At 52.0% G+C, this 27993-nt stretch overlaps 1 protein-coding gene and 1 long non-coding RNA gene across 2 annotated transcripts; one reads left to right on the forward strand and one right to left on the reverse strand.

The window, feature by feature from the left end:
* Positions 1 to 20034, reverse strand: ZBTB47 (zinc finger and BTB domain containing 47). Its single transcript, XM_031607796.2, has 6 exons — positions 19832 to 20034; positions 10052 to 11422; positions 6616 to 6763; positions 5837 to 5952; positions 5214 to 5358; positions 1 to 4988 (listed from the first exon to the last, which is right to left on the reverse strand). The coding sequence occupies exons 1-6, from the start codon at positions 19832 to 19834 to the stop codon at positions 4633 to 4635; spliced, it is 2139 nt and encodes a 712-aa protein (XP_031463656.1). The 5' UTR covers positions 19835 to 20034; the 3' UTR covers positions 1 to 4632.
* LOC149917623 (uncharacterized) lies at positions 19057 to 27990 on the forward strand. The gene is made up of 3 exons (XR_016467945.1): positions 19057 to 19281; positions 20328 to 21415; positions 21679 to 27990. It is a non-coding gene; the product is annotated as an uncharacterized LOC149917623 (long non-coding RNA).
* The last annotated feature ends 3 nt before the right edge of the window (positions 27991 to 27993 follow it).

Consider the following 27993-nt stretch of genomic DNA (forward strand, 5'->3'; position numbering starts at 1 on the left):
TTTATAAAAGACAAATTGTTTATTGATTCAGTCCTTCCACTTGCAACCTCTTTGGTAACAGTCAGAACACTTCTAGACCGGGAGAACGCAGTGGAAAGGCCCACTTCTGTCCTCTCACCACTTTCAGGAAGCCCTGAACGTGCCTTGGTGAGAGGCCAAAAGCAGGTTTCAAAGCATGGCCAAGGACCTGGCCTCTATGGACACCCCAGAACAGCCCACCATGGCTCGTCCTGCTCGCAGGCAGCCCAGAGAGCAGCTCCAGCACCTGTGGGCAGATGACAGCTTAGGATGGCGATGCATGCTGGGGTCGTGGTGCCAAAGCTGGCTGTGAGCTGTGCTTGGAAGGCAGAGTTGATGCACCTCTTGGGACTTCCCGGGCATCAGCCAACGGAGTCAACAACAAGGCAAGACTCGCCCCTGGTGGCCTCACAATGATGGGCTGAACCAGCAGTGTTGGCCTCCCCCTCATCACACCATCCCAAAGAGAGTAACTGCTGTACTTGGCGTTAGAGATAAACATATATTGATTACACATGGTCATAAAAAAAAAAAGTAATAATAATAATAATAATACATTTCCTAGAACATTACTTAAGACGCTTCTGAAACGCATCCAAGCTTCCCCTCCCCTCCCTGTCTTCCCTTATCTATACAGAATAAAGTGCTTCGTTTAGTTTGTTCACACTAGTAGAGCCACCAATACACTCTTAAGTTGGCATGTTTGGGCAACCGATACTGAATGTCATAAAATAATACAGAGCCGAACACCAGGCATGAGAAACTAGTTCTGAGGCAAGTGCTTGGGGTTTCATTCGTTTCCTTCAAGTTCCATGCGACTGAGGTTGTTCTTATTTCTGCTTTTTTTTCCTGTTCTTTGAAAGAGTTCTGTCTTTGTAAGTTCAACCCAACTCCTTTGTGGTTGTGTCTCATCAGGCAGGGCTGCGTGTGGGGAAGCTCTCTCTGTCCGTGTGAACCAAGGGCATCTGTCCATCTGTCCTTCCCTCTTGACTTCAGGCAAACCAAGAGTTGAATCAGTGGAGTTGTCTAGCAGCGGATGCTTGTCTCTATTGCACTGTCACAGCCGTTCCCACCGTCTGTCAGTCCATCACCTTCCCATCACGCTTGGGTTATGGCTGTGGTCCGAAGGGCCAGCCGCACCTCATGGACTTTATGAGGCTAACTGGTCTGTGCTACCAGGCTCCTGGGATATATAAAACAAAAACAACCCTCCCTGCCCAGCTCCCTCCCTCCCCAGAGTTCAACCAAAGGGAAAATCAAAACCAAACTCTGACAGCTCTGGGGTGCAGGCAGAGCTGCCGGCCGAACGTCGCATCGGGGTGTATTCATGAGCTGCATAATGGGAATCAAGCCCCTCTCCACCCTTGCAGTCTGTCGAAGAAGGGATGTGAGAGATTAAGGTGCAAGAGTTAAAAATAAAAAAATAAAATAAAATAAAATATAAAAAGCTTGAACACAACGGGCCCAACTCTCCTGTCTCATCCCCCATCTAACCTGAAGGGTGCCAACAGGGTCCAACCGGGATGAATGCGGGACAAGACTCCGTGAGAGCGACTCATCTGAGAACGTTAACAAAAACTAGACATGACAAGACACATCAGGACCAAACGAGGGTGTAGACAAAAGGGCTCGGAGGCCATGCTGGACTCCTAGGGGCTGCCCAGGCCTTGAAGCGGGGAGGGAACAGCAGGGATCTGGTTCTCCAAAGTGCTGTGTGCATGGTCACATCTCAATGTCTCCAAGTGGCTCTCCTGGCAGTCTCTTGAAGGGGACTGGAGGTGGTCGAGCTCAGTCGTGAGGCTTTCCATGGATGTGGCGAGGCCTAGCTGCTGTAGGATGATGGATGGCAAGTGCTCTGCACCCACTCATCTCACCCGGACCGAACTTGGCTTTCTTAGTTCCAACACAGAGCTCTCATCTCATGTCGACTTCCAAGTAGGACAGGTCCTTGCTGGGAGAGGGTGAGGACAGGGATGGGGAAAGCCACCTCCACGTGAGCGGATAAAGGAGCACGGTGTGTTGGTGGGGGGAGAAGTCCACCAGGAAGGCAGGCCAATGGGGTTCATCACAGGAGACCACACAGGCAAGGTGAAGTCTCCTCGTGGTGCAGGCTCCCATCCCATCTCAAGGCCGAGTGCAAGGGGAAAGAAACGCGAGGGAGCCCAAAGGAATAAGGTCTGGGAGGCAGTGGAGGAGGAGACAGCACAGATTGCTCTACCAAGGCCCTCCAATACCTCCAAGGGTATCACTGATAGCTCCTCCAAAGCAGCCACCTCCCAGGCTGGGTCATGGTCCCTTCAAAAAGCCAACGGCCCCAAAAACTGAGTGCTTACGTCCCTCACAGGTGTGTGTTTGAGAAAGCTTTGCACCGTGCCAGGGTCATGAAGGACGGAAAGTGGGCAAGCTTTTCATACCCATCTAAGAAGGTTAAATATGTTGAGGCAGCTATGCCATCGCATCCTCCCCTTGCTCAAAGGCAGAGGGGAGTGAGGGTGAGGCCCTGATACTGACCCTGGTACACTGGACCCCAGCATGTACAATGATAAGCAAATTGTTGCTACAAAGTGCTAACAATCCACGAGAACAGCAAGCTCTCCAGGGATGTCAGGCATGGGGACACCATTCAGTCATCCAACAGGGGACACTGGGCACCCAAGCTGTTAGCTCAAACATTATTCTTTCAGAGCAGCCAGCATTCCTCAGACCTGTCTCAATGCACATCCCTGTCCAGCAACGCCCCTGAGCAAGATGATGAGCCCTCCTGGCTCTGCACAGACACATTCCCATGCCCAGCTCAGGAGATGTGCACAAGAGCTTTGCTCATTTGGTCCAGGAGATGAAGCACCAAGACTTCTTGCAGGGCCAGGTGTGATTCACCTTCCCCAGCACCCTGACACCTCCCAGACAGGAGCACACAAGGGCTCCTGCAGCCCACCCAATGTCCTCTCTCTCTCCTGACCACCAAGAAACCTCCTCACCACCTCCTCTGCAAACCTGACTGATGTCCACATACATCTGCAGAGCTGCACTGAGCAGCAAGGAATCCCCTACAGCCGGGCTGGCACCTCCCTGCCCATGCCAGAGGCTCTGCAGCTCCTGCAGTCCTCCCCAAACCATCCCACAACAGAGACACTGTGCCAGACAGAGACCACAGAGTCATGGTCAGAGCAACATGTGACATCCCAAGGCAAAGTGCAGCAGCAGGAGACCCAGATTGGACCCCAGCATTCAATAAGAAGACAACAGCAAAGCCTCAATAGAATTTCAGCTCCTCCCTTACTCAAGACCACAATTCTTCTCTGCTGGCATGAATAAGTGAAATCAAAGGCTTCACTTCAGCATCATACAGATCGCAACATACAAACACAGTGTGGCCAAAGATGTATTAACCCACACCATGGAGCACCACCGAGCCAACCACAGCCCTCTCTGGCACATCAGTCCCTTCTGATCCCTATAAGGGACTGCTGATCCTATGGGGAGGTGAAGAGCTTGGTAGAGCAAAGTGGGCTTTCCTGACATGGCAAGAAAAAGGCCTCGCCTCCACTCTAATGCCTGGGATGAGACACAGCAGCTCCCAGCCAACACGTGGAGCTCACCCACAGGTCGGGTTTATTCGGATTGTTAAGGCACTATTCTGGGCTGATTCTGCCAAGGACTGGTTGCATCCCACTCCTACACCCTGGTGCCATCCCACTGGTCCTGAGGCCATCCCAGCTCTCCCAAAGCCACTCTGCAAACTCCAGAGTTTCTCCAGAAACCCATCTCTCAATGGGATGAGAAGGGCATCCCAAAGACAAAAGGGCAGCAGGCTGCCCATGCCCCCAAAACACAGCACCGGTGTTTGTGCTTTTGTCTATTGGAGAGAAAAACCTGCGCTGGGGGAGGAAGACAAGGAGAGGGCTGCTAGCAAGGCCAGATGATGGCTGTCAATGGGGACACCTGCTTTGCTGCACGCCACCGGGAAGCTGAAACACCTCAACTCTTGGGGAAAGAGCTTGATTGAAAGACCAGCTTTACAGTACAGGGATTCAAGCACCACTAGCTAGATTTCTGCTTATAAACATTGTAGTGCTGCAGCCCGGATGGCACAGCATGGCATCCCTCTGAGCCCCACCGACCTCCTGACGTGGAGATGAATGCAATGCATGGTGACAGGGCAACCAGGAAGGGTTGGAATAAGCTACTCAGCTGGGGATGGAGCCAGTGGAGCCTGCATCACCTTGCTGGGTCAAATCACTGTTTCCCAATGGGAAAAATGCCTTGGGAGAGGCTTTTCTTCCCTGTTTTCCCTATGATGGGGAGTGCTGGTGGAGGGCTGCCAGGGGGCTCCATGGCCAAGATGAAATGGAGAGCGATGTCTTTTATCTGCACCCTTATGGACAGTGCCCCCCTCCACATCTAAGCTCCTTGGGGACTTCTTCCTGCTCCCACTCCCCACAGAGAAAGGCTTTGTGGGAGAAAATAAAAAAAAAAAAGAAAAAAGAAAAAAAAATAAACTCCAAAACAACCCCAGAACGTGGAGGAGGAGGAGGAATGGGGTAGAGAGCAAGCGAAGCCACATCTCCCCGGGTGTTTCCAAAGGGCAGAGCAGTCTGTGCAGGGGGAGGGCACCTAGTTGTTGTTTGAATTTATCCTCCCCGCAGGAAACAGGGGAGGCGGGGGTGGTAGGTGAGGAGGAGGAGGGAGGGTCTGTGGCAGGGGAGGAAGCAGCGGCAGTGGGGAGACGCCGGGGGGCAGCGGGGCCGGGCTGGCAGCAGGCTGAGGGACCGCTGTGTCCGATGCCAAGGGGTTGCTGACACGGAAGCATTTCTCTTTGTGGGCTTTCAGCATGTTGGAGAAGCGGAAGCGTTGGCCACAGACGTCGCAGGGGTAGGGCTTCTCGCCCGTGTGGGTCCGGCGGTGCCGCTTCATGTTGGGGCGGCTGGTGAAGCTCTTCCCGCAGATCTCGCAGATGTAGGGCTTCTCACCTGGGTTTTTAGTGGGGAAAAAGTGAGAAGCAGCACTGGATCCTCCCCTCATCCCCAAAGAATCTTTGAATCATCAAGTCCAACCCCAACCCATCCCCACCATGCCCACTAACCACGTCCCTCAGTGCCATGTCTCCACGCTTCTCGACATCTCCAGCTTCTTGACAACGATCCCAATCCCCATCCCAATTGCCACTCCCATCCCAGCAAGCCAGGAGCTCTCACCCGTGTGTGTCTTCATGTGCTCATCGAAGTACTGCTTCATGTTGAAGTCCTTGCCACACCACTGGCACATGAACTGCTTGTGGCCGATGTGGATGCTCATGTGGGAGCGCAGCTGGTACTTGTACTGGAAGCGCTCGTTGCAGTTCTGCAGTGGGGTGGAGGACTGGTTGTTAAGCACAGGAAAAACCCCAACATCTCACCCCATCCCCACCTCATATGGGAAAAGGACAAAATTGCTTTTTCCATGAAATAAGGCAAGTAAGTGACTTTTGGGGTTGCGGAGAGAAGCTGTGGATGTCCCATCCCTGGAGGTGCCCAAGGCCAGGTTGGATGGAGCCCTGGGCCACTTGAGCTGGTGGGGGGCATCCAGCCCATAGAAGGCAGTTGGAACTGGATGATCATTAAAGTCCTTTCCAATCCAAGACAGACTATGGTTCTGTAAAAGCCTCAGTCTAACTCTAGGGTAGGTGAGGCCTTCAGGAACACAAAGCATGGGAAAGGGAGGAAACACCCAAACAGCACAAAGGACTGTGAACTGGACTGCACTTCCCCAATTCAGCACTTTTGCCCCCACATGTGAGAAAGCAGGGCATGGGGGATGCGGGGAGCAGAAAAGACCTCACCTCACACTTGAAAGGCTTCTCCCCAGAGTGCTGCAGCGAATGGACCTTGAGGGACATGCTGCGCTTGAAGGACTTCCCGCAGGTCTCGCAGGTGAAGGGCATGTCCTTGGTGTGAGCTGTGGCAGAGGTGAGCAGTGTCACGCATCCTCCCCATGCACTGGCCTCTGGTGGTCCCAGACTGACACCCAACTTTGGCCAACCCAAAGACATCATCCCAAGAAGACGTGTGGTAGCACCACGCCACCAAAGAGCCTGCCTTGGGGCTCACCACTGACCTTCCCTCCTTTATACAACCCAGTGCAAGATGCTGTCTGCCAAAAAAAACCACCCTTTTTTGCTCTTTTTTAGTGCCTGTGAGCACAAAGATGCGGCTGCTGTTGCCATCTGTGATTTGCTTTTCAAAGCACAGTGCCGGCACAGGCTCATCCTCTTTTTACAAGGGAAGGATGGTTACACTTCAAACCTTCCTTTGATCACTTCTGATGTCTTTTTTTTTTCTGGTTAAATAAAATAAATGAGATTTCCTGGTGCCACACCTGCTCTGCAGCAGAGAACTGCTCCAAAAGCAGCAATACAGAGCAGATATATGCTCAGCATTCAGCACAGCAGGAGAAAAAAAGCCAAATTTCTATGCTTTCGCTTTGCCATTAAAAAGAGTTAGCCCAGCCCTAAATTCCCAACATAGCAGCAATAGAAAAATGCCTTTCATCATCAAAAACCCCACATCAGCACCCCTAATGAGATCCTCCCCAACGAGACCCGGCGCCTCCCACACTCACCAACCATGTGTTTGCGCACATGGGCCATGGTGTAGAACTTCTTCTCGCAGATCTCGCAGGAGAACTTCTTCTCAGCGTAGCCATGGACGATCTTGTTGTGCTCATGGAGCGACCAGAGCTTCTTGAAGCCCTTCCCACACGTCACACACTGCAATGAGAGAGGGGCTGGGCAGGGAGGCAGGGAAACGTACCGAGGCATTGCCGCTATTTGGGTTTTGCTTTGGCTGTTGAAAGACAACATCATCACAAAACCTGAAGCTGACAGAACGACAAGCAAGGTTGCCACAGACCTTGTGGTTTCCAAAAAACGGCTTCAAAAGCTCCAAAAACCCAATTTTCTGCTCATTGGCTGGGCTGATGTGGATCCTTCCTTCCAAGGAAGGACACATCCCTCTGCCAATGGATCTATGAGATTTGCAAAACCTATGGCTCATGCACCAGGGTCTTATTCACAGCTGGGGCTTTCATGCTTGCACACAATAAAGACATTACATCCAAAAAATCCAAAATGTATTGGCATTAGAAAGCTGCAAGGGATACAGGGAAAAAAGGAGAGGCCTAAGCTTGGGCAGCATGACTTTTGTCTTCAGCAGGTATCCTAGCACTAAATGAGTCCTCTGAAAATTGGTATTCATCCCCCAAATTCTACCAGTAGAAAATGCTCATGAATCTCCCCAAATCTATTAACATCCATTAATTCAGAAAACGGCCATTAATGGAGCAAAACAGACCCCAAACGGGCTCATTTGCACAGCAGAATGGCAGGATGTGACAATGTTAATCACTAGCAAAGTCTCCTCCTGGGAATCACAATAAGGGTTTGCTCCTGCTCCATCAAGTTCAATGCCTGTCAGAAAGCTGCCAGGAGAAGCTGCAACCTGCGCCTCCACGAATGGCTTTTCACCTCTGGCATGGGCTGTGCTTGGCTTTCGATCACATGCCCACTTTTTATCACGTGCCCAGCTTCTGCACAGGCTCAAAACCCTTTCTGAAATCCAACAGAGAGAGGTGAACCCAACCAGTGGTGCATGAGATCAGCCTGGAGCTTGGGGAAACAAAAAGCATTGCACAGCTGGAGCAGCCTTCATCTCCCCTGTGCTCTTGTCCAACTCCTCTTGTCCAGTGGGGCTCAGAACACCTCCTTGCAGGTACACTGTGAGTGATAACTGATGCCTAGGAAGCATCTGACAACAGCACAGCCAAGCAAACCCATGAGGGATTTCACTGGGGTGCAGACAGATTTGCCTCAACCTTTTCCACCCATCCAGGGGAAGAGATGCTCCTTCAAATTTTGCACTGAACGAGGCTGTAGTACCACAGAAAATATTCTGTATGTCATGTTGTCACAGTGTCTATCTTTATATTAAGATGCCTGGAAGGCAAAATGAGGGTCACAGAGGCAATCCCAGCACTCGATTTCCTCATCCTGGCAGGCTTGAATTTCAGCACGAGCAGTCCTCTGAGTTTTACTGGTTCTAAGTAAATATTCCTATAGATCAGAGCAGTTTTATCTCTGCTTTAAGAGACGTTTCGGGACCAACTTCCATATTCTCCACTTAAAATGAAAAAGGCTGCAGGGGAATATTAAAATTAAAGACGGAGGAAGGAGATGTAGGAAAGTCCTCATCTGGGACCACGCAGCCCCCAGGGCAGAGCCCTGTGCCCTCAGGCAAAGGACAAGGCAAGTCATCAAATAAATTCTGGCAAGAGAAGAGGAAAAATCACACTGGAGCAGGTCAAGAGAGATTTTGAGAACAACGTGATAAAGCAAAGGGTGACTCCTTACTGAGGCAGCAGGGCAGGAAAGCTGCGATGGGGTCACGGGTGTCAATGGGAAACGTTCACAGGGAGCAAAGCTGCAGTGAGGGATTGAGAGCCCTCAGGGTGAGATCTGGGGACAGATGAGTAATAGGTTTTAGATGACACGAATAGGTAAAAGGAATGGTCCTTCCATGGATGTGTTTAAAAACAGCCCAACACAGAGACCAAAAAAAAATGTCCTTTTCCAACCAGCCATAATTCCATGCTACACTGATAAAGTTATTCAATATTGTCGGGCTAAATAGAGTGAATTTGACTGCTATTTATAAAATGCAAAGTGCCCGAGTAAGTGAGAGGTAATGAGCCAAGCCTTCCATGGAGGGAGGTCACCACGGGGGCAGCTGTGGCTCACCCTATTCCAAAACGACCCAGAAAAGGGATTAAAAAGGGAGGAGGGAAAAAAGCAAAGAGGTGACAGAGCTCGCTGACAGCCCCATGTCATCCACCAGGAAAGCAGCAGAAAGGCGTGAAGAAAAGCCCTGGGAAAATCTCCTTTCAATTGCTTTATGATGGACTCTGAACCAGCCATCAGCGCCGGGCCTGGATTCACCGGTTCTGGTTCAGTGAATGCAAAGTCATCCCAAAAAATTGGGCATCAGAACTGTGGGTTTTTCAGAAGGACACTCCAATGGGCTTTGTCACCTATTTTATTCGAGATGCAAGCACTGTAGGGCTGCAGTGGCACCCTGGTTGTGCTCCTTTCACCAAGGAGGGGAGCAAAATGCCTTAAAATCCCACTGTTTGATGGAAGGATCATTTGGTGTGAAGCTCTCTAGAAGATTTTGTTCTTTTCTTAACAGCAGCAGCCCTGTGCAGAACTGTTCGGTGGGAATTAGAAGTTTGCAGAAATGTGCAGTTTTGCTGCTCGGCAGGGATGTCTGCCTATCACCCCAAAATCACACTGACCTAACACAGGCGATTTGCACATGCAGACAAGGATCCCATTAGCGCTAGGCGAAGGACACACAGTCCCTGAGCCTTGCATGGATGTCAAGTGAGTTTGGAAATTTGCTAAATATGTGAGCTAAAGAGCACAAAAGGCAGATTAAAACCACTTACTTATGTCAGCAATTCTTCAAATCAAGCTAAATTGGTTTAAGCCTGGGTGGAACCGGCTGGAGTGCGTCTCCACTGCAGTGTTTCATCCAGATTAACTGAACAAACGCAAAGAAAAACTACTCCCCTCAAACCACTCTGCATTTCTACCTGGCTGGCCATGGGGAAGACACTGTCTGTCAGCACTAATCCTCCAGTCCCACGCCACTGTGGGAACCCTCTAAGCTCAAAGACAACTCCCAGGAGAAGCAAGGTTCCCTCCAGTCCACCACGTCCACCCACAACATCAGAAGTTTTATTTGCACACAAGACCATGCTATGGTGTAACTGGATGGGATGTTCTCCCCGTTGGGGTGTCTTGTCATGGTGGAACATCCTTCTCCTTGGTGGGATGAACCACCTCAGTAGGACGTCCCATCATAGCAGGATCTCCCTCCCCAGCAGGCTGTCCAATCACAGTGAGATGTCCCCCCCTTGATGGGATACCCATCCCCAGGATGCCCCATCGTGGTGGGATGTCCCTTCCCTTGGGAGGATGTTGCTGGGCTGGCAGGCTCACCTGGATGTTCTTCTCGCAGTCAGTCTGATGGTGCAGCAGCAGCTCACTCTCCAGCAGGAAGCGTTTGCCACACTTGTCACAGATCTGCATGCGGCTGTGCGTGACGTTCATGTGCTTCTCCAGGTACCAGCGGTTGTTGAAGACCCGGGGACACTTCTTGCATGGGTAGTGCTGCTTCTCCTCCAGTTTTACCTTCTGGCCCAGCCCGTCTTGCTCTTTCTTCCTCTTCCTTCCTCGTTGCCCTTCCTCTTCTTCCTCTTCCTCCTCTTCTGTCTTGGCCATCTCCTGGGACCGGGTGGCCATGGCAGATTTGGTGGCTTTGGATGCTCGGCTTCCTCTGCGGGTCTGCCCACTCTTTTCCCTTTTCACCTCTGATGTGTCTTCATCCTCCTCCTCCTCCTCCTCCTCTTCTGTTGTCTCCTCCAGGTCTTCCTCCTCACTGTGCTCCTCCTCTTCCTCCTCACCCACCTCCGCATCCTCCTCCTCTTCCTCCTCCTCATCCCCTTCCTCGTTCTCCTCCTCCCCATCCTCCTCTGTGTCACGGCCATCTCCATCAGGCCGTCCCATCACAGCCGCCTCGCTGGCGGCCGCCTTCCCCTCCATGCCTTTGGAGACATTGAGAGTCTGGTTGTTGAGGTTCACCTCCACGATGATCTGCTCCCGGTTGTAGGAGCTCTGGCTGTCCAAGTCCTCCTCGGATTCCTCACCCTCCACCTTGCAGACGGCACCAGGTCCACCGTCCTTCTCCTCCTTGTAGTACTGCTTGCTCTGTCCCGGCGGCAGCGACCCACCACCCGCCCCATCCTCCACCCGCACCGAGTAGGGATCAGCGCCTTCCCGGGCGTAGATTTTGGGGTGAGGGGTGTCCACCTCCTGTTTGATCTCACAGTAATATGGCGGAGGGCCAGCACAGCCCTCGGCGGGCAGGGCCATGTCGGTAGCCAGGCTGAGCGAGCGCGTGTCCAGCAGGTCCTGGCAGGAGGACGCGATGTTGTTCATCTGCAGCACGGCGGCCGCGTTCAGCACGTCCTGCACATTGCAGGAGTTGACGAGGAGCTTGGAGGTGTAGATGAAGTTGAGGATCTGCTGGAGGCCCTGAGAGGTGAGGGCCTCCAGGGAGAGCTCCACGCGTTGCAGCTGCTTGTTTTGGGTGAAGAGGGAGTGGAAGAACTGGCTGTAGGCTGCCAGGACCCCCTTGTGCGCCGGGAAGATGCTCTTGTGCTGCACCAGCACGATGTCCACGTCGCACAGGTCCGGCTGAAAGAGGCGCTGCTCGTTCAGTCTGTCCATCAAACACGTGAAGTGGAGGGCTACATCCTCCACCAGGGAGTATTCAGCTGAAGGGTAGTCAGTTGTCTTTTCGACTATCAGCTGTGGGCAAGAAGGAAATAAAACTGTTCAAAAAGGCTCTTTCCCCAGGAAAAAACCTGCCCAGCCATGTCACCCACCTCTGTCCATCTGCCTCCAGTTAGAGATGACAGCCAAGAGGCTTCACCTCCAGACTAAGCTTAGGAACATCAACCAAGAAGCTTCATCATGGGGACACCAGCCAAGAGGCTCTACCACCAGACTCAGCTTGGAAACATCAACCAAAATCCTCCACCACCAGATTATGCTTGGGGACACCAACCAAAGAGGTTCTACCACCAGGCCCAGCTTGGGGATGCCAACCAAAATGCTCCAGCATCAAATTAAGCTTGGGGACACCAACCGAAGAGTTTCACTACTGCGCTCAGCTTGGAGATGCCAACCAAAAAGACTCAATCAAGGAGGAGAAAATTCACTGTGAGAACAGGCTGAAGAGCCACAAGCACTTGTCAACAGCCCCTCAGTGCAGGTGGGAAGCACCATGGCCACCCCACAACCTGGTGGAGGGCAAAGCCTCAACACTCATGGACAGAAGATGTCATGCAGGACAGGGGTACTTTAATACATCCTCAGCCTCCTGAATCAGATGGGGTGGGAGCTATGATGGGGATATTCATCAGCTCTAGGCAATGGATGAGATGCCTTCCACCTAGCAAGGAAGCAATTAGGATTTTAAACTTCCCCATTCCTACAACACAATTACATAAAATCCCACAACACTTGGGTTATGCTCACAGAAAGCAGCCCCTGGGCTGTATCTCCTCCTTCTCTTCCTCCCGTGAGGCCAAGGAGCCACAGGTGAATCCATGGGCACTTCCCATCACCCTACGCCACGCTGAGCAAATTCCCGGTTGAGCACACGTGCACATTAAGCACATGCCCCTTAAAAGCAATTACCAAATTACTCCACGTGCGCTGACTCACGTTGGCATTATTCACCAGGATGATTTATGCCCCCTTTTTTTTTTTCTTTTTTAAATTAAACTTTCATCTTACAATTGCCTCGGGAAAGGCAGCACCCAGAAGAATCCAAGCCTGGAAATGCTGTGAGCGCTGGGGCTGCTGCCCAGTGATTTAACTCTACCTGCACGTGCTTTTGCAGGGCACAGACCCCAGGACCCTCACCCACTGTCCTATGAAGACCAAAACTTTCCTTCCCCTCGTTTTCCATGCTGAGAACCCAAGACAAGAGACACGGATGGATACGGCCCTGTGAACACTCTCTGTCCTGCTGTGAGAGGGGCTGCGGTGCAGTGATAGAGGGGCAGTCCTTCATACTGCACTCTCCACACCAGAAGGCTTTCCGAGCTGATACTTTTTCCGAGACAAACAACAGTTCTTGATCAACTGAATGATTCCAGCAAGACACATTCTGTCTTTTTTTTTTTTTTTTTTTTAATAAGCCAAAGGCAAAAACATACCAGAAAAATGCTTAAATAACAAAAAAGGGTGTTTTCTTCTTTGTTTTCTCAACAAACGAACAAAACCCCTCCTCCACCCCTCTAAAATTTTTCATTTTCCTCTGAATTTCTGCTCTGCAGCCATCCATCTCAGCAACTCAGCAGCCCTGACACGGGGCAGTTCCAGCAAACACTTACGCCCTTGAAAAAAGGAGGAAAATGCAGCTCTTCTCCCAGCTCTGCAACAGAGCAAGGAGGTGGGGAAGGTATATAGTTTGGATATTTTTGTTATAAAATGCTGCATCCCAGCCAGTGCATCTATCCATCCATCTACCAACCAATGAAACACCCGTCCATCCACCAACTAACCAACCATCCAGCCAGCTACCCATCTGTCCACCTACCCACTCACGCATTCATCCCCCCATCCATGCCCCTATCCATCCATCCATCCATGCCCCCATCTACCCACCCACCCATCCACTCATCCCTCCATCTGTGCCCCCATCCATCCATTCATCCCTCCATCCTTGCCCCCATCCATTCATTCATCCCTCCATCCACACCCCATCCATCCATCCATTCATCCCTCCATCCTTGCCCCCATCCATCCATCCACTCATCCCTCCATCCACACCCACACCCACCCACCCACCCATTCATCCCCCCATCTGTGCCCCCACCCCTCCATCATCCCTCCATCCACCTGTCGACCCACCCGTCCATCCATCTGTCCCCTCTGCTTTCTAACCCCTGTGACTGCCAAGGACACGTCGACGGAAGGAATTTGGATGGCTCAGCTCCTCCAAGCAAATTGAAAAAATGATGATATAATGAAAATCACTGTGAACGTTGAAGAAACAGCAAGCTTTCAACCGAGCAGTTTGCTGCTTGCCAGGGACTCTCCCGCCTTGATTTCACTCCAAAAAAAAGCCCTACATTTGGGTTTTTCCTTTAGCAACACTGGGTGCACCTCGCTTTGCTCCCTATATAGGATGCCATGAGTCCACAAGGTGTGCAGGTGGAAAAACGGGTGCAATATTGGGGAAATGGGATCCTCTGGACAGCATCGTCTCCGCTGCAGCCCAGTCTGAAAAACAAACGTTGGCTTTTTGCTCTAGATTGAGGCATTTTTGGCAAAAAGGGGCTGACCCCTCACCCAGCGCCGGGTCCTGCCAGGCAGCTCTAATCAGTCCCAGCAGCGGCAAGGACAATGCGTGTCTTGGCCGCGTCCCGCCAGTGACTTCAGCCCGGACTTGTCAGCAGGAGGGTTTGCTTTTTATTGCTATCAGATGCTTTCGTGCTCTTGCCCGGAACTGGTGTCCCAGCCAAGCCCTGAGTCGCATTGGAGAGGCACCCATGGGGGTCACATCCCCGCCTCAACCCCAAAGAACCCCACAGGGCTGCATCAGCACAGCGGATCAATCCCACAACTCTTTCCCATGTGCTAATCATGAATATATACACATATTTTAACTAAAAAAACAAATCATATTTTTGCTCTTTTCTGCCATCATGGCTTTGGCTTACTGGCAGCTCACGTCGCTTTGGTTTAGTTTTGCAAGAGGCTCAGCCTGGTGGGAACAAGTCCTATTTTGCGTCCCCATCTCCACCCCCACCTTCATTCCCAATCCCACTTCCATCTCCAACCTTAACACCGATCCCGTCTCCAATCTCAATCTCAACCCCAATCCTGACTCCATCTCCATCCCTGACCTTATCTCCAACCTCCATCTCCAGTTTCCAGCCCCATCTCCACCCCTGTCCCTATCTCCAACCTCCAGTCCCGTTCTCATCTCCAATCCCTGTCCCCATCTCCAACTCCAACACCAACCCTGTCTCCATCTCTTTCTCCATCATCTCCAAATCCAATCCCCAGTCTCCAATCCCCAATCTCCATCTCCATCACTGACCCCAACCCCACCACCATCACCAAACCCAACCCCACCCCTGTCCCCATCCCCATCCCAAGCTGGGGGTCCCACTGGGTGCCCCCATTCCACTGGACACTCACACCTTCTCCTTTCCCCAAACTCTCCCAACCAACCAAAGCCATCCCCAAACTTCTGCCTTGCCCAGCACTGAGCAGAGCCCCATTGGGATTATTCGAAAGTGGCGTGGCCATGCACTCCCCACCCCGCTGGGCCAGCCGGCGCCTGCAGCCAGCCCCCCCCCCGCGCCGGCGCTTCCCTCCAGCTCTATTTTAAGAGCATTTCCAACCAGTGCTGCCAAAGCCCCGTCCCGAAACAGCCCATGGGGAGGATGCTGGGGGCAAGCGGGGCCCGTAGCGCTCACAGGTTTTTTTTATTACTCCTATTTTTTCGTGCACAAGCCCCTGTTTCCTTCCTTTCCCTTCAAAGAAACCTCACTGCTACCCTCAGCCAGAGTGCAGCAGCAGGATGTGGGCAGAGATAAGGGCCGTGCGGGTGATGCTCACTGGACCGCAGGGAGCCACAACTGGGCCAGGGAAGCAGCAGTGCTATGTAAACACCCCCTGCCTTGAACGGATCTCTGCTTTGGGAATTCCCTTCCAATTTTTCACGCCCCCAAAATCCCCCAAACTCAGTTCTCCGGTGCAATCACCCCTGCAGGCATTCAGGGCCAGGCTGGATGTGGCTCTGGGCAGCCTGGTCCGGTGGTTGGTGACCCTGCACATGGCTGGGGGTTGAAACTGGATGATCACTGTGGTCCTTTCCAACCCAGACCATTTTATGATTCTATGAATCTACTTTTTTGGTAGCATTTTGCAACTGCTGAAGCACTGAACGTTGACCTTCAATATTAAACTGCACTAAGGAAAAGCGCTCTGATAAGTAGCTCAGGATGTTGCCTGTATCTTGCTTGTCAAAAATAATTAAAACCTGTCCTATCTGCGATTTGGACAATGCTGTGTTTTGAGGAGAAAGTGCTTTGCTGAATCCCTGTTTGATGCCACACTTCTGCTAGAGAAAGGAACGGCATGAAAACCTACTGTTGTAGAATTGGCATGACACAAAACTGCATCATTGAGATGATGCTCACCGGTGTGCTGGCACTGTGGGGTTTCATCCCTACAGTCTGCCCTCAGGTTCCTATTCCTATCTTTGCCCCATGCCCTTGGATGAGATTTGCATCTTCTCTTCTCTGGCTTTGAGAGCAGATAATGCTAAAAACAGTGCAAAGCTTATGGGAATGAAGCCACCCCATGACCTGCAGCACTGCTGAGCAGATAAAAAAAAAAACCACAAGAAATGCCACCAAAAATTCAGGAAACATCCCCAAAAGCCATAAAACCACCCAAACTCCAGTACTGTCACCAAAAAAACACCACCAGGAACCCAAGAAACCACTGGATTTTGGATCGTGGCTGTGCACAGAAGCCCTGTGTTGGAGGAAGGCTCTCCCCACCATGCCCTTCCCTATCTCCTCCCTTCACCAGCACCCTGGTACAGCTCCCATGCATTGCATTCACCCAATTTCTTGTTAAAACCCAAGGGCAGAAGGCTGCCAGAGCATCCCCATTGCATCCCTCCTATTGCAGGGCTGAGGGCTGGTTTGGGATTTCAGGGTCTGTTCAGAAAAACAAGCAGCAAGGCAAAGCAGTAGACTTTAGTTGTAGTAGCCCAATGGTGGCATCCCGTCCATGGGGATGCTCTGGGGCACGAGGTGGGGAAGGTCCAAAGGGTTTGGCCCCATTCCTTCAGTCCACCAGAGCTTCCCCTGCCTCAAATCAGAGTTTTCCCTCTATTTGAAGGACGGAGCTCCATGCTGGCAGAGGACATATCAATGTGGACGATGCTCCCAGTGCCCATCCCACCACAGAGCATTGGCACCCAAAAAAGACCTCTGCGCCGCCCCTAAAAGACAACCAAGTTTGGGATTTTGAGGGCAGCCAAAAACTTTTCAGGCTCATTTTCCCTTCTTTGGTTTACTTTTTTTTCGGGATGCTTTTTTTCCTAGAAGCCAGCACCCACATTGCCAGGGAACCATCTGGAAAGCCAGCAGTGGGACCGGCCCCGCAGAAGGGATCGGGGACGGCTCATTCCCCATCCCTGGGCCCCGCATAGAGGCTGGGTTGTGGGGCCTCCGCACAGGGGAGCCGGAGCTGCTGCTTAAGGGCTGGTTGTGTTCGGGCTTCTTTATTTTTATACTTTTTTAAAAGCTTTTTTTTTTCTGCTTTTCCTTTCGAGTGTAGAGCTGCAAAACCACAGCGATGCCGCAGCTCCGGGTATGGCAGCACCCACACCTGTCCCCCATGACTCACACCAAAGATGCTCTTTTGGAGCACACTGCTTGCAAATAGGATGCATCCCTCGGGGTAATACCCTGTGCCACCAAGTGTGTGGCCCATGGGAGACCCCAAGGGGGGAGAGATGGGCGCTGGGGATGCGCACACATAAAGCCGCCGCCTCTGCCTCACTCCTCTGCCCGAGAAAAACAAGAGGAAGGAGGATGAAGGGAGGAAACGAGGACAAACCCCAGTGCTAACCTCTCTGGCTGGGCTGCAGGCCAAGTGGCTGCACCAGGTGCTGGATCCAGCCGCTGTCCAGCCCCGTGCAAGATGCTGGCACAAAGGGGTCAGGGACACAGCACACATGTCCCCATGTCAGCATGCTATGGGGACATGGGGATGGGAAATGCGTGAGTATCCCTACCATGGGATCTCGCTGATGTTCCCAGTCCTATGCAGAAATCTCCACAAATCCCATTCGAATGGCTGCTCCCAAGCACGATGGATTTGGGCAGGGGGATGGTAACATCACCCTTCCCAATGTCACCAAAGCTTCTCATCCCTCGCAGGTGCCCACCCTTCCCCTAGAACCAACCCAACCTCATGGGCACTGCTGCTTCCCTGCCACCCCCAGCACTGACCCCAGGCCTGAGCCAGCAATCACCGAGATCCACTCTCCAGCACCAAAAACCCAATGCTGCTCACACTTGGCCCCAGGCCCCACAACTGCCTGAAAGGTCCCAGTCCCAGCCACAGCCCTGCTACCAGGGTTCCTCCGGTCCCTCTGTCCTCCCATGGAGGCTCTGTGCTGCAATTAAGCCTCCTGTCCATCCCAGATGTGCTGACACCTCCATCCTGGCCCCGTACCCAAAATCATCCCAGGTTGCACCACTACAAGACCCCAAGTGTCCCTGATAAGAGACAGCAGGGATGGCCCTACCGCTCCAGTGAGGCTGTAGGTCACACCAGGTCACACCAACTGATGAGGGACATGGGGACAAGATCTCAAATGTTCACAAGTGGCCTTGACAAGAGACAGCAGGGCTGACCCTACAGCCTCAATGGGGCGATCCATCACACTGTGCTGCCATTGGGAGGAAAAGGGGGAGATACACTGTGCTAAGGGGTGGGAACAAGACCAGGCTGCCCAGGGCCCTATCCAACCTGGCTTCAACACCTCCAGGGATGGGGCATCCACAGCCTCTCTGGGCAGCCTGTTCCAGCACCTCACCACTCTCACAGTAAGGAACTTCACTGAGCCCCCAGATGGCCTCAATGAGAGACTGGGGATGGCCCTACAGCCCCAGAGGGGTGACCCAACACCAGGTCGCACCGCCTGATGAGGGACATGGGGACAAGACCCCAGATGGCCTCAGTGAGAGACAGCAGGAATGGTGGTGCACCCAGTGGGGTGACCCATCACCACGTGCTGCCATCAGGAGAAAAAAGGGGAAGATGCAATGGGGCCAGTGAGCCATGCCCTGGGCTCATCCCATCCCTTGGTGGGGACGTGGGGGACAAGTAGGATGCAAACAGTGCAGCAACAGAAGGATGCTCTGTTTCACGGATGGGTGCAAACCTAATGCTACACCAATAAAAGAAAGACAAAATAATGGAAAGAAACACAGCTCAGGCTGTGGTTCCACACGGAGATCTCGGAAGCTGAATGGGTACCAGCAGAAACACCACACACCCATCCCAGCTGTGGGTAACAACACCGGGGTACCACAGCAGCATCCCAACCACGTCCCCATAGCGGGGCCTCCATCCCCATCACTACGTTCATTCCGGGTGACCCCAGGGCTGCTATCACAGGCACAGAACCACGGGTTGGTCCATCCCACAGCCGCTTTCAGGGATAGGGTTGCCTGAAGCATCCTGAGGAATGTTTCCTCCCCCCCACCGGTTCAAGGTTGTTTGGCGCAGGTCAAATCCTTCCCCCATCCCAAAAATACAAAATACATAACTGCTGGCTAAAATAGGTCACCCGTGCAATGTGCCTCCTCGGCATGTTCTTATTTTCTAGCAGCGTGCACAGAGATGTTTGTTCTGCTATAGGTGCCCCAACCCCCCCCACATCCAGTCCCCATCTTCCCACCATAGGGAGCTGCTGGGTGCCCTCAGCCCCACTGGGATGATGTGGGAGGGAGGGAAGGGGGGGGGGGTCACCGCCGGGAGGAACTAAGCAAAATGAAGGAGTCATCCGGGAAACAAGAAAGGCTGCACAATGCCAAGGGATCCTCTGGCCCTGGGTGAGCAGCAGGCACCCAAACTTTCCCTGTGTGTCCCCCCCCCCACCACCATGTTCCCAATGCCACCCCCCCCCACCTCCACCCCAACACTGAGCACAGTCTCCCATAGGACAGAGGATAAGGAGCCTGGGGGGGGGGGGCACCCAGGAAGGGCACCCCAGTGCAGAACGGGGCCTGTGCATCATGCTGGGAGGACGGGAGGGGGGGGGGGGCACAAGGAAATAATGATCATAATAATTATTATCGCAAATGCACACAAATGAGGGCCTTGTGCACCGTGTCCTCCCCCCCCCCCCCACCTTCAAACCCCATAAACGCAGCTCAGCCCCTCTGCACCCCCCACCCCTGCACCCCCCGCCCCATAAGGATGCACTCCCCCATTCCCCCCCCCCCTCCCCCCGCAGGGATTCCGGGGTAAGTTTCAAAAAGGGCCTCTGCAAAGTCAGCAAAGCCCCGAGCCCGGGGGGGGGGGGGGGGAGGAAAAAGAAAAGAAACAGAAATAATAAAGGAGAAAAAGGAAGGGGGGCGGGGGGGGGGGTGCAGGCTCTACCATTTTGATGCAAAGATCTCCGCGCGGAGTCCCGCTGCTCCTCCGCTGGCCGGGGGTTTGTGCTCTCCATGTAAAACAGCCGAGCTGCCGGCTTGGGTGGCTGCTGCTGCCCGGGAGGGAGGGTTGGTTGTTGCTCTCTCGCTCGTTCGTTCGATTTGTTGCTTTATTTTTCTTTTTTGCTTTTTTTTTTTTTTTTTTTTGCTTTTTTTTTTTTTTTTTTCCCCCTTTTCTTTGCGGGTTTTTTTTTTTTTTTTTTGCCTTTTTTTTTTTTTTTTTTTTTTTGCTTCTCGGGGGTTGGGGGGGGGGAGGGAAGGAAATTACTGCGCTGCCAGCTCCGCTTGCATCCCCCGTCCCCTCTTTTTCTTCCTTTTTTTTTTTCTTTTTCTTTTTTTTCCTCCCCCCCCTTTCTTCTCCTTCCTCCCCTCCTTCCTTCTCCTTCCCCTCCTCCCTCGCTCCTTCACCTCATCCTGCCCATCGCCATGTTCGCCCCTTTTAGGAAGACGGAGGAATGCGGAGCGGCGGCGGCTGGGGCTGCCAAGAGCCCGAGGGCCGCTGATTGGAGACTCCGCATCAGATGGGGCCGCGGCTGCCCCCCTTAAAGGGACAGAGCCCCTCGTCCGCGCCGCCCACGCGCGACCGCCCCCTCCACGCGTGACCCCCCCCGGCATCGCCACCCCCCCACCCCCGTGTGGAACCAACGGCCCTCGTTCTCCGTGAGCGTCCTTATGTCACCATTGGGGAAACTGAGGCACGGTAGGGATCATTTCATGAGAGCAAACCCCCCGCATTTGGCTTTTTGGGTTGGGGAGTGATGGGGTGATACTGAGCTCAGGTTCAGAAAGGGGTTTGTGGTGCACTCCTCCTGCCGTGGTGGGAATGTGGAGGTGTCCCTGCCTATAGCAAAGGGGTTGGAACTGGACGATCTTAAAGGTCCATTCCAACCCAAACCATTCTGTGATTCTATTTTAAGGCACTTTTGGGGTTCAGAGTGGGGTCTCATGGGTGGGGTTTTGGGATTTAGCTGCCAGCGCTGCGTGGGTCTCACCAGGACCTCCCCAGCTCCCCGGTTCAAACCACACATCTCCCCACACACTTGGGGCAGACACACCAAAATCGAACAAATTCCCATCTGCTGCCCTGCAACCGAAAACCACAGCGGCTCCGATGGGTCCCCAAAACCCCATCTGCTGCATCCCCATCCCACCTTCCCGGCCATTTCCCTCTTGCCAACCACTCCCTTTTGCAGACAGAAATGCAGTAACGTCTTGCACTTGTTTAGACTCGGTTGCCGTGCGCGGTAACTTCTTCCAGATGTGTACGGCCCTTTGCATAATGTCGCTGCAGCCACGTCCTGCCTATGCTCCATTTCCTGGGTTTATTTAATTTTTGGTTTTAATCCTGTCTTGCTTTCAACCCTGCTCTATAAGAAAAAAAAAAAATCCTGGCTGAGACAACCGGCACTTTTCCCATATCAGAGAGCTCTTCCCAGGATGACTGCTTGGCCTGCCTTACGTGTCTCCATGCCTGGAAGTGTTTCCAAGAGCTCCACGAGATGCTGGAGGACACCCAGCGGACATCGATGGGGTGAGGGTGAGATGAAGGCTGAGATGGGAGCAGGGGTTGAGCTCTGTCCCGGAGCCCAAATCCCGCAGACGGGACAGGGGTGGGAGCAGCTTGAAGCCCTGTGAGATATGGAGCTCACGGGTCTGCAGGAAGAGGGGTGCTGGGTATGGGCAAAGCCCATCTGGAGGGCTCCCAGGAGGTCCCTGTGCTTTTTGGGATGCAGAGCCCACCCCTCACATGGAGACCTGGTCTTTGCCATCCACTCTTTTTCCTCCCCGATATAGGAGAAGCTGTTCACCCCAAGGTCATTGCCATCAACACGAGGAGAAATGTCCCAGAAGGAGCTCCAGACACAGCTGACAACACATTTGGGTGAAAAACTTCATTTGACAACGGTGACTGCAGCAACATTCCTAAAAGATGAAGCACGCATGCTTTCGTTGGCCAACACTACTCACGGGCTCACGTGGAATTTGCTGAACCAACTTCCTGTATCTCCCAGCAAACCTCACCCAACCCAGTTTGGTGGGATCCCACCCAACCCCGTCCAGTGACTTTGCTGAGTGGGAGAGATGACGTGGTCAGGTCTGTGGCTGTTGTAATGCAGAGTGTCAAGGGAGAGCTTGATGGGAAGGATGTGTCCATGTCCGTCCTTCCAACCTGTTTTAGCCACCTCTTCTCCTGCTCCTGTGGTGGATGTGGTCGGTGTAGTGGAAGACCCATCCTTGGTCCATTCATGGTCAAGCTCTGAGCAACTGATGGAGCTGTAGGTATCTGTGTTCACTGCAGGGGAGTTGTACCAGGTGGCCTTTAAATGTCCCTTCCAACTCAAATGATTCTGTGGTTCCGTGATTCCAGCAGGGCGAGACGTGGGACACCTCTGTGGGGTTGAGATACCAGGGATCCCTGCACCAGCACGTAGACAACAGATCTCTCTTCTGGGAGTGTTTTTCCTCCTCCTCATCTGCTGAGGGTAGCTCCATGCTCTTGGTGCCTTCCTGTGAGGATCTGGAAGGTCTGCAGGCTTCTTAAATGGTGCTGCCTGGGACTTGGTCCTGTCACATCTTGCATAGATCATCAAAATGGTAATGGCTCCCCACAGAAGGACCCCAACAAAGCAGCCCTATGTTCAGTTCATTTGCCACTGTTGCCATTGGGGAATTTCATCCAGGCTCTGGAACATGTCCAGAGAAGGGCAATGGAACTGTGAATGGAGCACAAGTCTATAGGGAAGGAATTGGGATGGTTCAGTTTGGAGAAGAGGAGGCCACGACTAGAAAGGAGGTGGTAGAGAGGTGGAAGTCGTCCTCTTCACCCACGTAACAGTGATAGGATGAGGGGTAATGGCCTCAGGTTGCACAGGAGGAGGTTCAAGTTGGGTATTAGGAAACATTTCTTCTCAGAATGAGTGGCAATGCCCACGGAGGTGGTGGGGTCACCGTCCCTGGAGGTGTTCCAGAGCCATGGAGATGTTGCACTGAGGGATGTGGGCAGTGGGCATGGTGGGGTGGGGTGGGGTGGACTTGGGGATCTCAGAAGTCTTTTCCAGTCTTAATGATTCTATGATTCCGTGGATGGGTCCTCCAGTGGCAGAGAAGCCCTAGAGATAAGGGTAGGAGGAGGAGCAAAAGAGGAGCAAAAGCAGGAAGGCCCTGGTGATACAGGAGAAGAGTGAGTACCATAAAAGGGCCACATCCTGCAGATCTTGCTCTTCTTTTTAATCCTTGGGCTGTGAGACAGCAACCAAGCAAATGGTCACAGCAGGTCTTAACTGAAGGACCAGACACAACAATATGGGAGCCGGCAATCATCCAGGGGAACCAGGAGAGGTTCACATTGCCCTGGTTTAACCAATCCCTAATATTTCAAATTGTCTTCCCATAGCTTTAGTCCTCTAGGGAATCACCTGTCCCTCTGCTCCCCTGTGTGGAGCTGTAGAGCCATGAGGGTCTGCAGGGCCATGAGGGGCTGTAAGGCCTTGAGGGGCTGTAGAGCATTGAGGGGCTGTAAGATTTTGAGGGGCTGTAGGGCCATGTGGGGCTGTAGGGCCATGAGGGGCTGAAAGATCTTGAGGGGCTGTGGAGCCATGAGGGACTCTATGACCATGAGGAGCTGCAACCCTCCCCTCATCCTCCTTTGCTCTGGGCCCAACAAACCCAGGGCCCTCATCTCTCCTCACACCCCTTGCCCTGCAGACCCTTCCCCATCTCTGCAGCCCTCCTTTGGATGCTCCATGACAGCTCTGTGTCCTTCTGAGACGGCAGCATCCAACCACTCCGCAGCACGGAGCGGAGCAAGGAGGTGGAAGAGCCCTGCAGAAAGACAGAGCCTCACCTGCAGGATGCAGGGCACAGGATGGAGGGGCACAGCCAACCCTTTGGGGATGTACTGCTGGCCCAGCAACCGGTTTTCACCCTGCAGCTGATTTTCTGGGCAGGCACAGGGAGTATGGAAAAGCAGGGATCACATCAGGCCAAGAGACTGAGAGGGAGAGGAAAAAAAAAAAAAAAATAGGGAAAGCAAGAACATTCCTGGAGGCTCACTGGCCTCAATCCCTGCAGCCTCCAGAGAGGAGGAGAGAGACAAAACAAAAGGCGTGAGAGAAGAGCGAGCCAAAGGCGAGGAGGTTGGAAGCAGCAGCGCCGGGATGCAGCCGACCAGGCCGGGAGGGCCTGGGGGTCTCACCGAAATCGCTGCCCTTTTATGGCCGGGCGAGAAGGGCCACGGCACAGAGCCTGTCCTACTAAGGGAAAACCTCTTCTGTTCAGTGTGTGCAATGAGAACACCCACAGTGTGAGTGCGGATCGGCTCCCAAAGGACGGCTGAAATACGGCTGCTTCGCATTGACCCCAATTCTTCTCTCTTTTTTTTTTTTTTCCCTCTAATTGAGGGAAGGAAAAATTTTCTTTTAAAAAGGGTTATTTGAGCAGTTTCTGGTGTTGGATGAGGTTCGTTGAGGCCGTGCAGGGACACGGGCAGGTTGTGGTGGCATGGAGGATGGTCAGCACGCAGCCCCAAGCACTGCTGTTCTCTAGCTGAGAGCATCCCACCTCACCCTGAGCCTCCTGTATCCTGTCCTCCCACCAAAAACAGCTTTTGCTCTGTGTGGGGAGTGAAGGGGAACACAGGCTGCTCCAGCACGCTGCCCTGGAGCTGTATCAACCTGCCAGAAGCTGTCGTCCATCCTCCCAAGTTCCTATTTTTCCCACGTCCCTCCCATACCCCATAATTTCTCCCCCAGCAAGGAGCTGTTGAATCCAAGATTCACCTCGCAGAGGAGCTTTTAGCGGATTCCAGATTCCGTTTCCCTCGAATTCTGTAATAATTAGGTTTGCTTTTTATATGCAGTGATGCCAACGTGAGGAAGTTTAATTGAAGTCCTTGAACGATGAGAAGAGCTACTACTAAGGCAAAAATTGCTCGTAGGAGGAAGAGGCAGAACCCCCTCCCCACACTTACAGATTTCCTGAAGAATACTTAGCTTGTTTTACCCCAAAAAAGAAATTATGGAATCATTGACTGATTTGTGCAAGTTCAGTGTGGTTTGGAGGGCATGGATAGGATGGACTGATAGTTAGACTAGATCTTAGTGGTCTTTTCCAATCTTAAGGATTCTATGAGTGCCCTGCTGAAAGCTGAGGGTTTCTCATCACCATATTTCTTCATTCTCAGTCTGAAGGTCTGGAGATAGCACTGTACTGGGGGAAAAAAGCTCATTTCGAGCACGGATTAACTGCAGGTTTGAAGATCAAGGTCTCTGTGTTGGATGCATCAAGCAAGCCAAGGTAAGCCAAGCTGTTTTCACCACTTTGCATTGGAAGAGCTATCTGTACGAACAACTTGGCTTGGCAGTTTTAACACTGAGGGGAAAGAAACATTTGGATTCCCCCATTGGGCCTTCCTTCAGCCATTTTTGGCTACTTCTTTCCTGCATGAGCAATTTAACTCGTGTTGTATTCAGGCTGCCAGGTAAATGTAAATTCACTGAACCTTCACCTTTTCTCATGAAAAACGTATGTGGGCTCTGCGTCTTAGGTAGAAAAACCACAGAATTTCATAAATACCTGGGTGTTTTAAAAGCCTCTGAGTAGACCATTAAGGATAATGAGCTGCCACAGGACTGGAGAAAAGGTCCTTTTATTGCTGGAAAGCTGGTTAAAAGGCAGGGAGCAGAAGGTAGGGAGGGCTTAATGGTCTCTTTTGGGGCTGGAAAGAGTGTGGCTCCCAGAGTCTGGCACTGGGTCAGCATCAGCAGCACCCTGGTGTGCGAGGAGCAAATCCAGTTGCTTAGCTCTCCCAGTGTCACCAAAAGCCACACCAATGGTAAGCAATTCCACCAAGACCTCAGCAAATTGTGTTCAAGGTGGCAGCCAAAAAAAAAAGCCAAGATGTTCTTCTCTTGGTGCTTTTCTCAAGCATGTCCAACGCAGTGTGTAACTGTGATCCCCAAGAGAAGCATGATGGTTTTGGAGAAGCAGAGAGAACAACAAAACTTATCATACTATATTCATACTATTGTGGAATCATCTAGGTTGGAAAAGAACTCCAAGGTCACCAAGTCCAACCATCAGCCTGACTACTGAGTTCCACCACTGAGCCACGTCCCCACGCCAAGTGACCTCCTGAGGTGAGGTGGGAAGACCAGGATCCTTCAGCCTGGAGAGGGGAAGGCTGAGGGGAGCTGGTGAACAAGTTGCCCCAAATCATGAAGGCCATAAATATAGTAGATACAGGCCTATTACTAAAATGAGTAGCAAATCAATTTCAAATGAATAAAAAGACGCAGGAAAGGCGTATCTGCATGGAGCAGTTTACTGGGCCAGGCTCTCCCAGGCCATAGAACCACATGGGCTGAAAAAGACCTTCCAGATGATGCCTAACCATCCATGCAAATCTAGCTAGATGCACTTGGACTGCTCCTTATCTCAGCTAGACTTCATCAGGATCGAGCAACAAGCTTCAATCCTTATCCAATCATGCATGTGAAGATTGAATTTCTGCACCTATGGATGTCACCTTCAGTGTCACCCAGAAATCTGGCAAGGAGAAGTCACACTCATAGCATGGCATCGCAGCCACTCGGTGATAAGCCAGGTGTGAAAGTTGCATGGGTCTTCCCAGCATGGGGCTTGCCATTCAAAGGCATCTTTATGTACCAAAAGAGAACATGGTAAGAGGCAACATTTCATTAGTCAGGAAGTTATAAATTGATAGCTTGATTGAAATAATTACCAAGATTAAGAACTACAGGAAATACCCAGAGCTGCATTTACAGTCAAGAGCATCTCCAGGGAACAGGGAAAGCTTCACCAAGGTTGAAGCTTTGATGCAGGAAACAAAGGCTGCAGGATGCTGTATGTCAGCACCAAGTCCCACGGTTCAGACCTCCATCTGCCCTCTGTGCTGGCTGCCTCTGGGAGCTCAGCACAGACCAAAATAATGGTGAACATGGCCTGCTTTTCCTGGTCAGTCCTCAAGCACGCTCAAACATTTATTTATTTGCTTTGAACAAACCAGATTCTTAGTTTCCCTTAGAAGGAGCCCCCTAGCAAGGAGCTGGAATTGGATGGGCTTTAAGGTCCCTTCCAACCCAAACCATTCCATGATTCTAAGATTCCAATTCTGATTCTATGATTTTGAGTTGAGAGTAGTTTTTAAGACTGTGAAGGGAATGCTGACATGTGGTGCAGTGGAAAAGCAGGTATGTGTGAAGTACATTAATTTTAAAGTGCTTTCACTCCTCTCAGGCTTTTAGGTCCTTGGAATCCATGGGGAAATTTTCCATCCCGTTAGGGCTATACATCAGTAATGGAAAAAACGAGATTAGCAGCAAGAAAACCTTTTGTTCAGTAAATACTCAGATATAAAGAATACTCAAATACCAGGAAAAGCAGTGAACTTTCCTTCCTTGCTGAAAGCGATGGCTGTGGGGGAGGTAGCCCTACAATAAATAAATAAGTGAAATAAAGCACTTCTGGAGTGAAGAATAGGAATAATCTGATTTGTATTAACGTTAAATAAAAGTATTAAGAACTGCTCGATGCTTGTACTGGCAAGTCAAGGAGGATGCTGAAGGGTATTCAGCTGGAAAGGGATGAATTAGGGATTGGAAAAGGGCTGAGGGCACATAGCTCAGGGAGCCCACATGGATGCTTGGGTTTTCAAAGGCAGCAGGATAAGGGGGATAGAAATATAGCCTCCAAGCATGAAGAACAGGCACCAGGCACCTCAGGAGAGGCTTTGCCAAACCCAGCAGCCAGACTTAGGTCAGCTCAGCTGAAGGAGGAGTTGAGTTTCAATGGGTGATGCCAACGGTAGGGGATTGGAACTACATGATCTCTGAGGTCCCTTCCACCCCAAGCCCTTCTGTGACTCTACAATTCTGTGATGGTGATAAAGGACAGAGTGGAATGAAAACCCCAGAATGGCTGACCAAAAATCATGTCCAGATTTGTCACTGGTGAGCATTTTAAATTCCAGACTTGAGGAATGACAAGGGACAGTGACACAGAGCTGGAGGCAAGTAGGGCTGCAGAAGGGGACAATGGCTGGAGGAATTATTTACACTTCACCATGGAACCAAGGAGATTCGCAGCCTG

This window comes from Phasianus colchicus, chromosome 6, assembly GCF_987193195.1.
Source record: "Phasianus colchicus chromosome 6, bPhaCol1.hap1.1, whole genome shotgun sequence".
In the NCBI taxonomy this organism is placed as follows: domain Eukaryota; kingdom Metazoa; phylum Chordata; class Aves; order Galliformes; family Phasianidae; genus Phasianus; species Phasianus colchicus.

Excerpts from the sequence above, each read along its gene's own strand:
- ZBTB47 (XM_031607796.2), bottom strand. Across the intron at positions 5,953-6,615 it reads TGTGCGCAAACACATGGTTG|CTCACACCAAGGACATGCCC; the intron begins GTGAGTGTGGGA and ends CCTCTGCCACAG. Across the intron at positions 4,989-5,213 it reads GCACATGAAGACACACACGG|GTGAGAAGCCCTACATCTGC; the intron begins GTGAGAGCTCCT and ends CTAAAAACCCAG.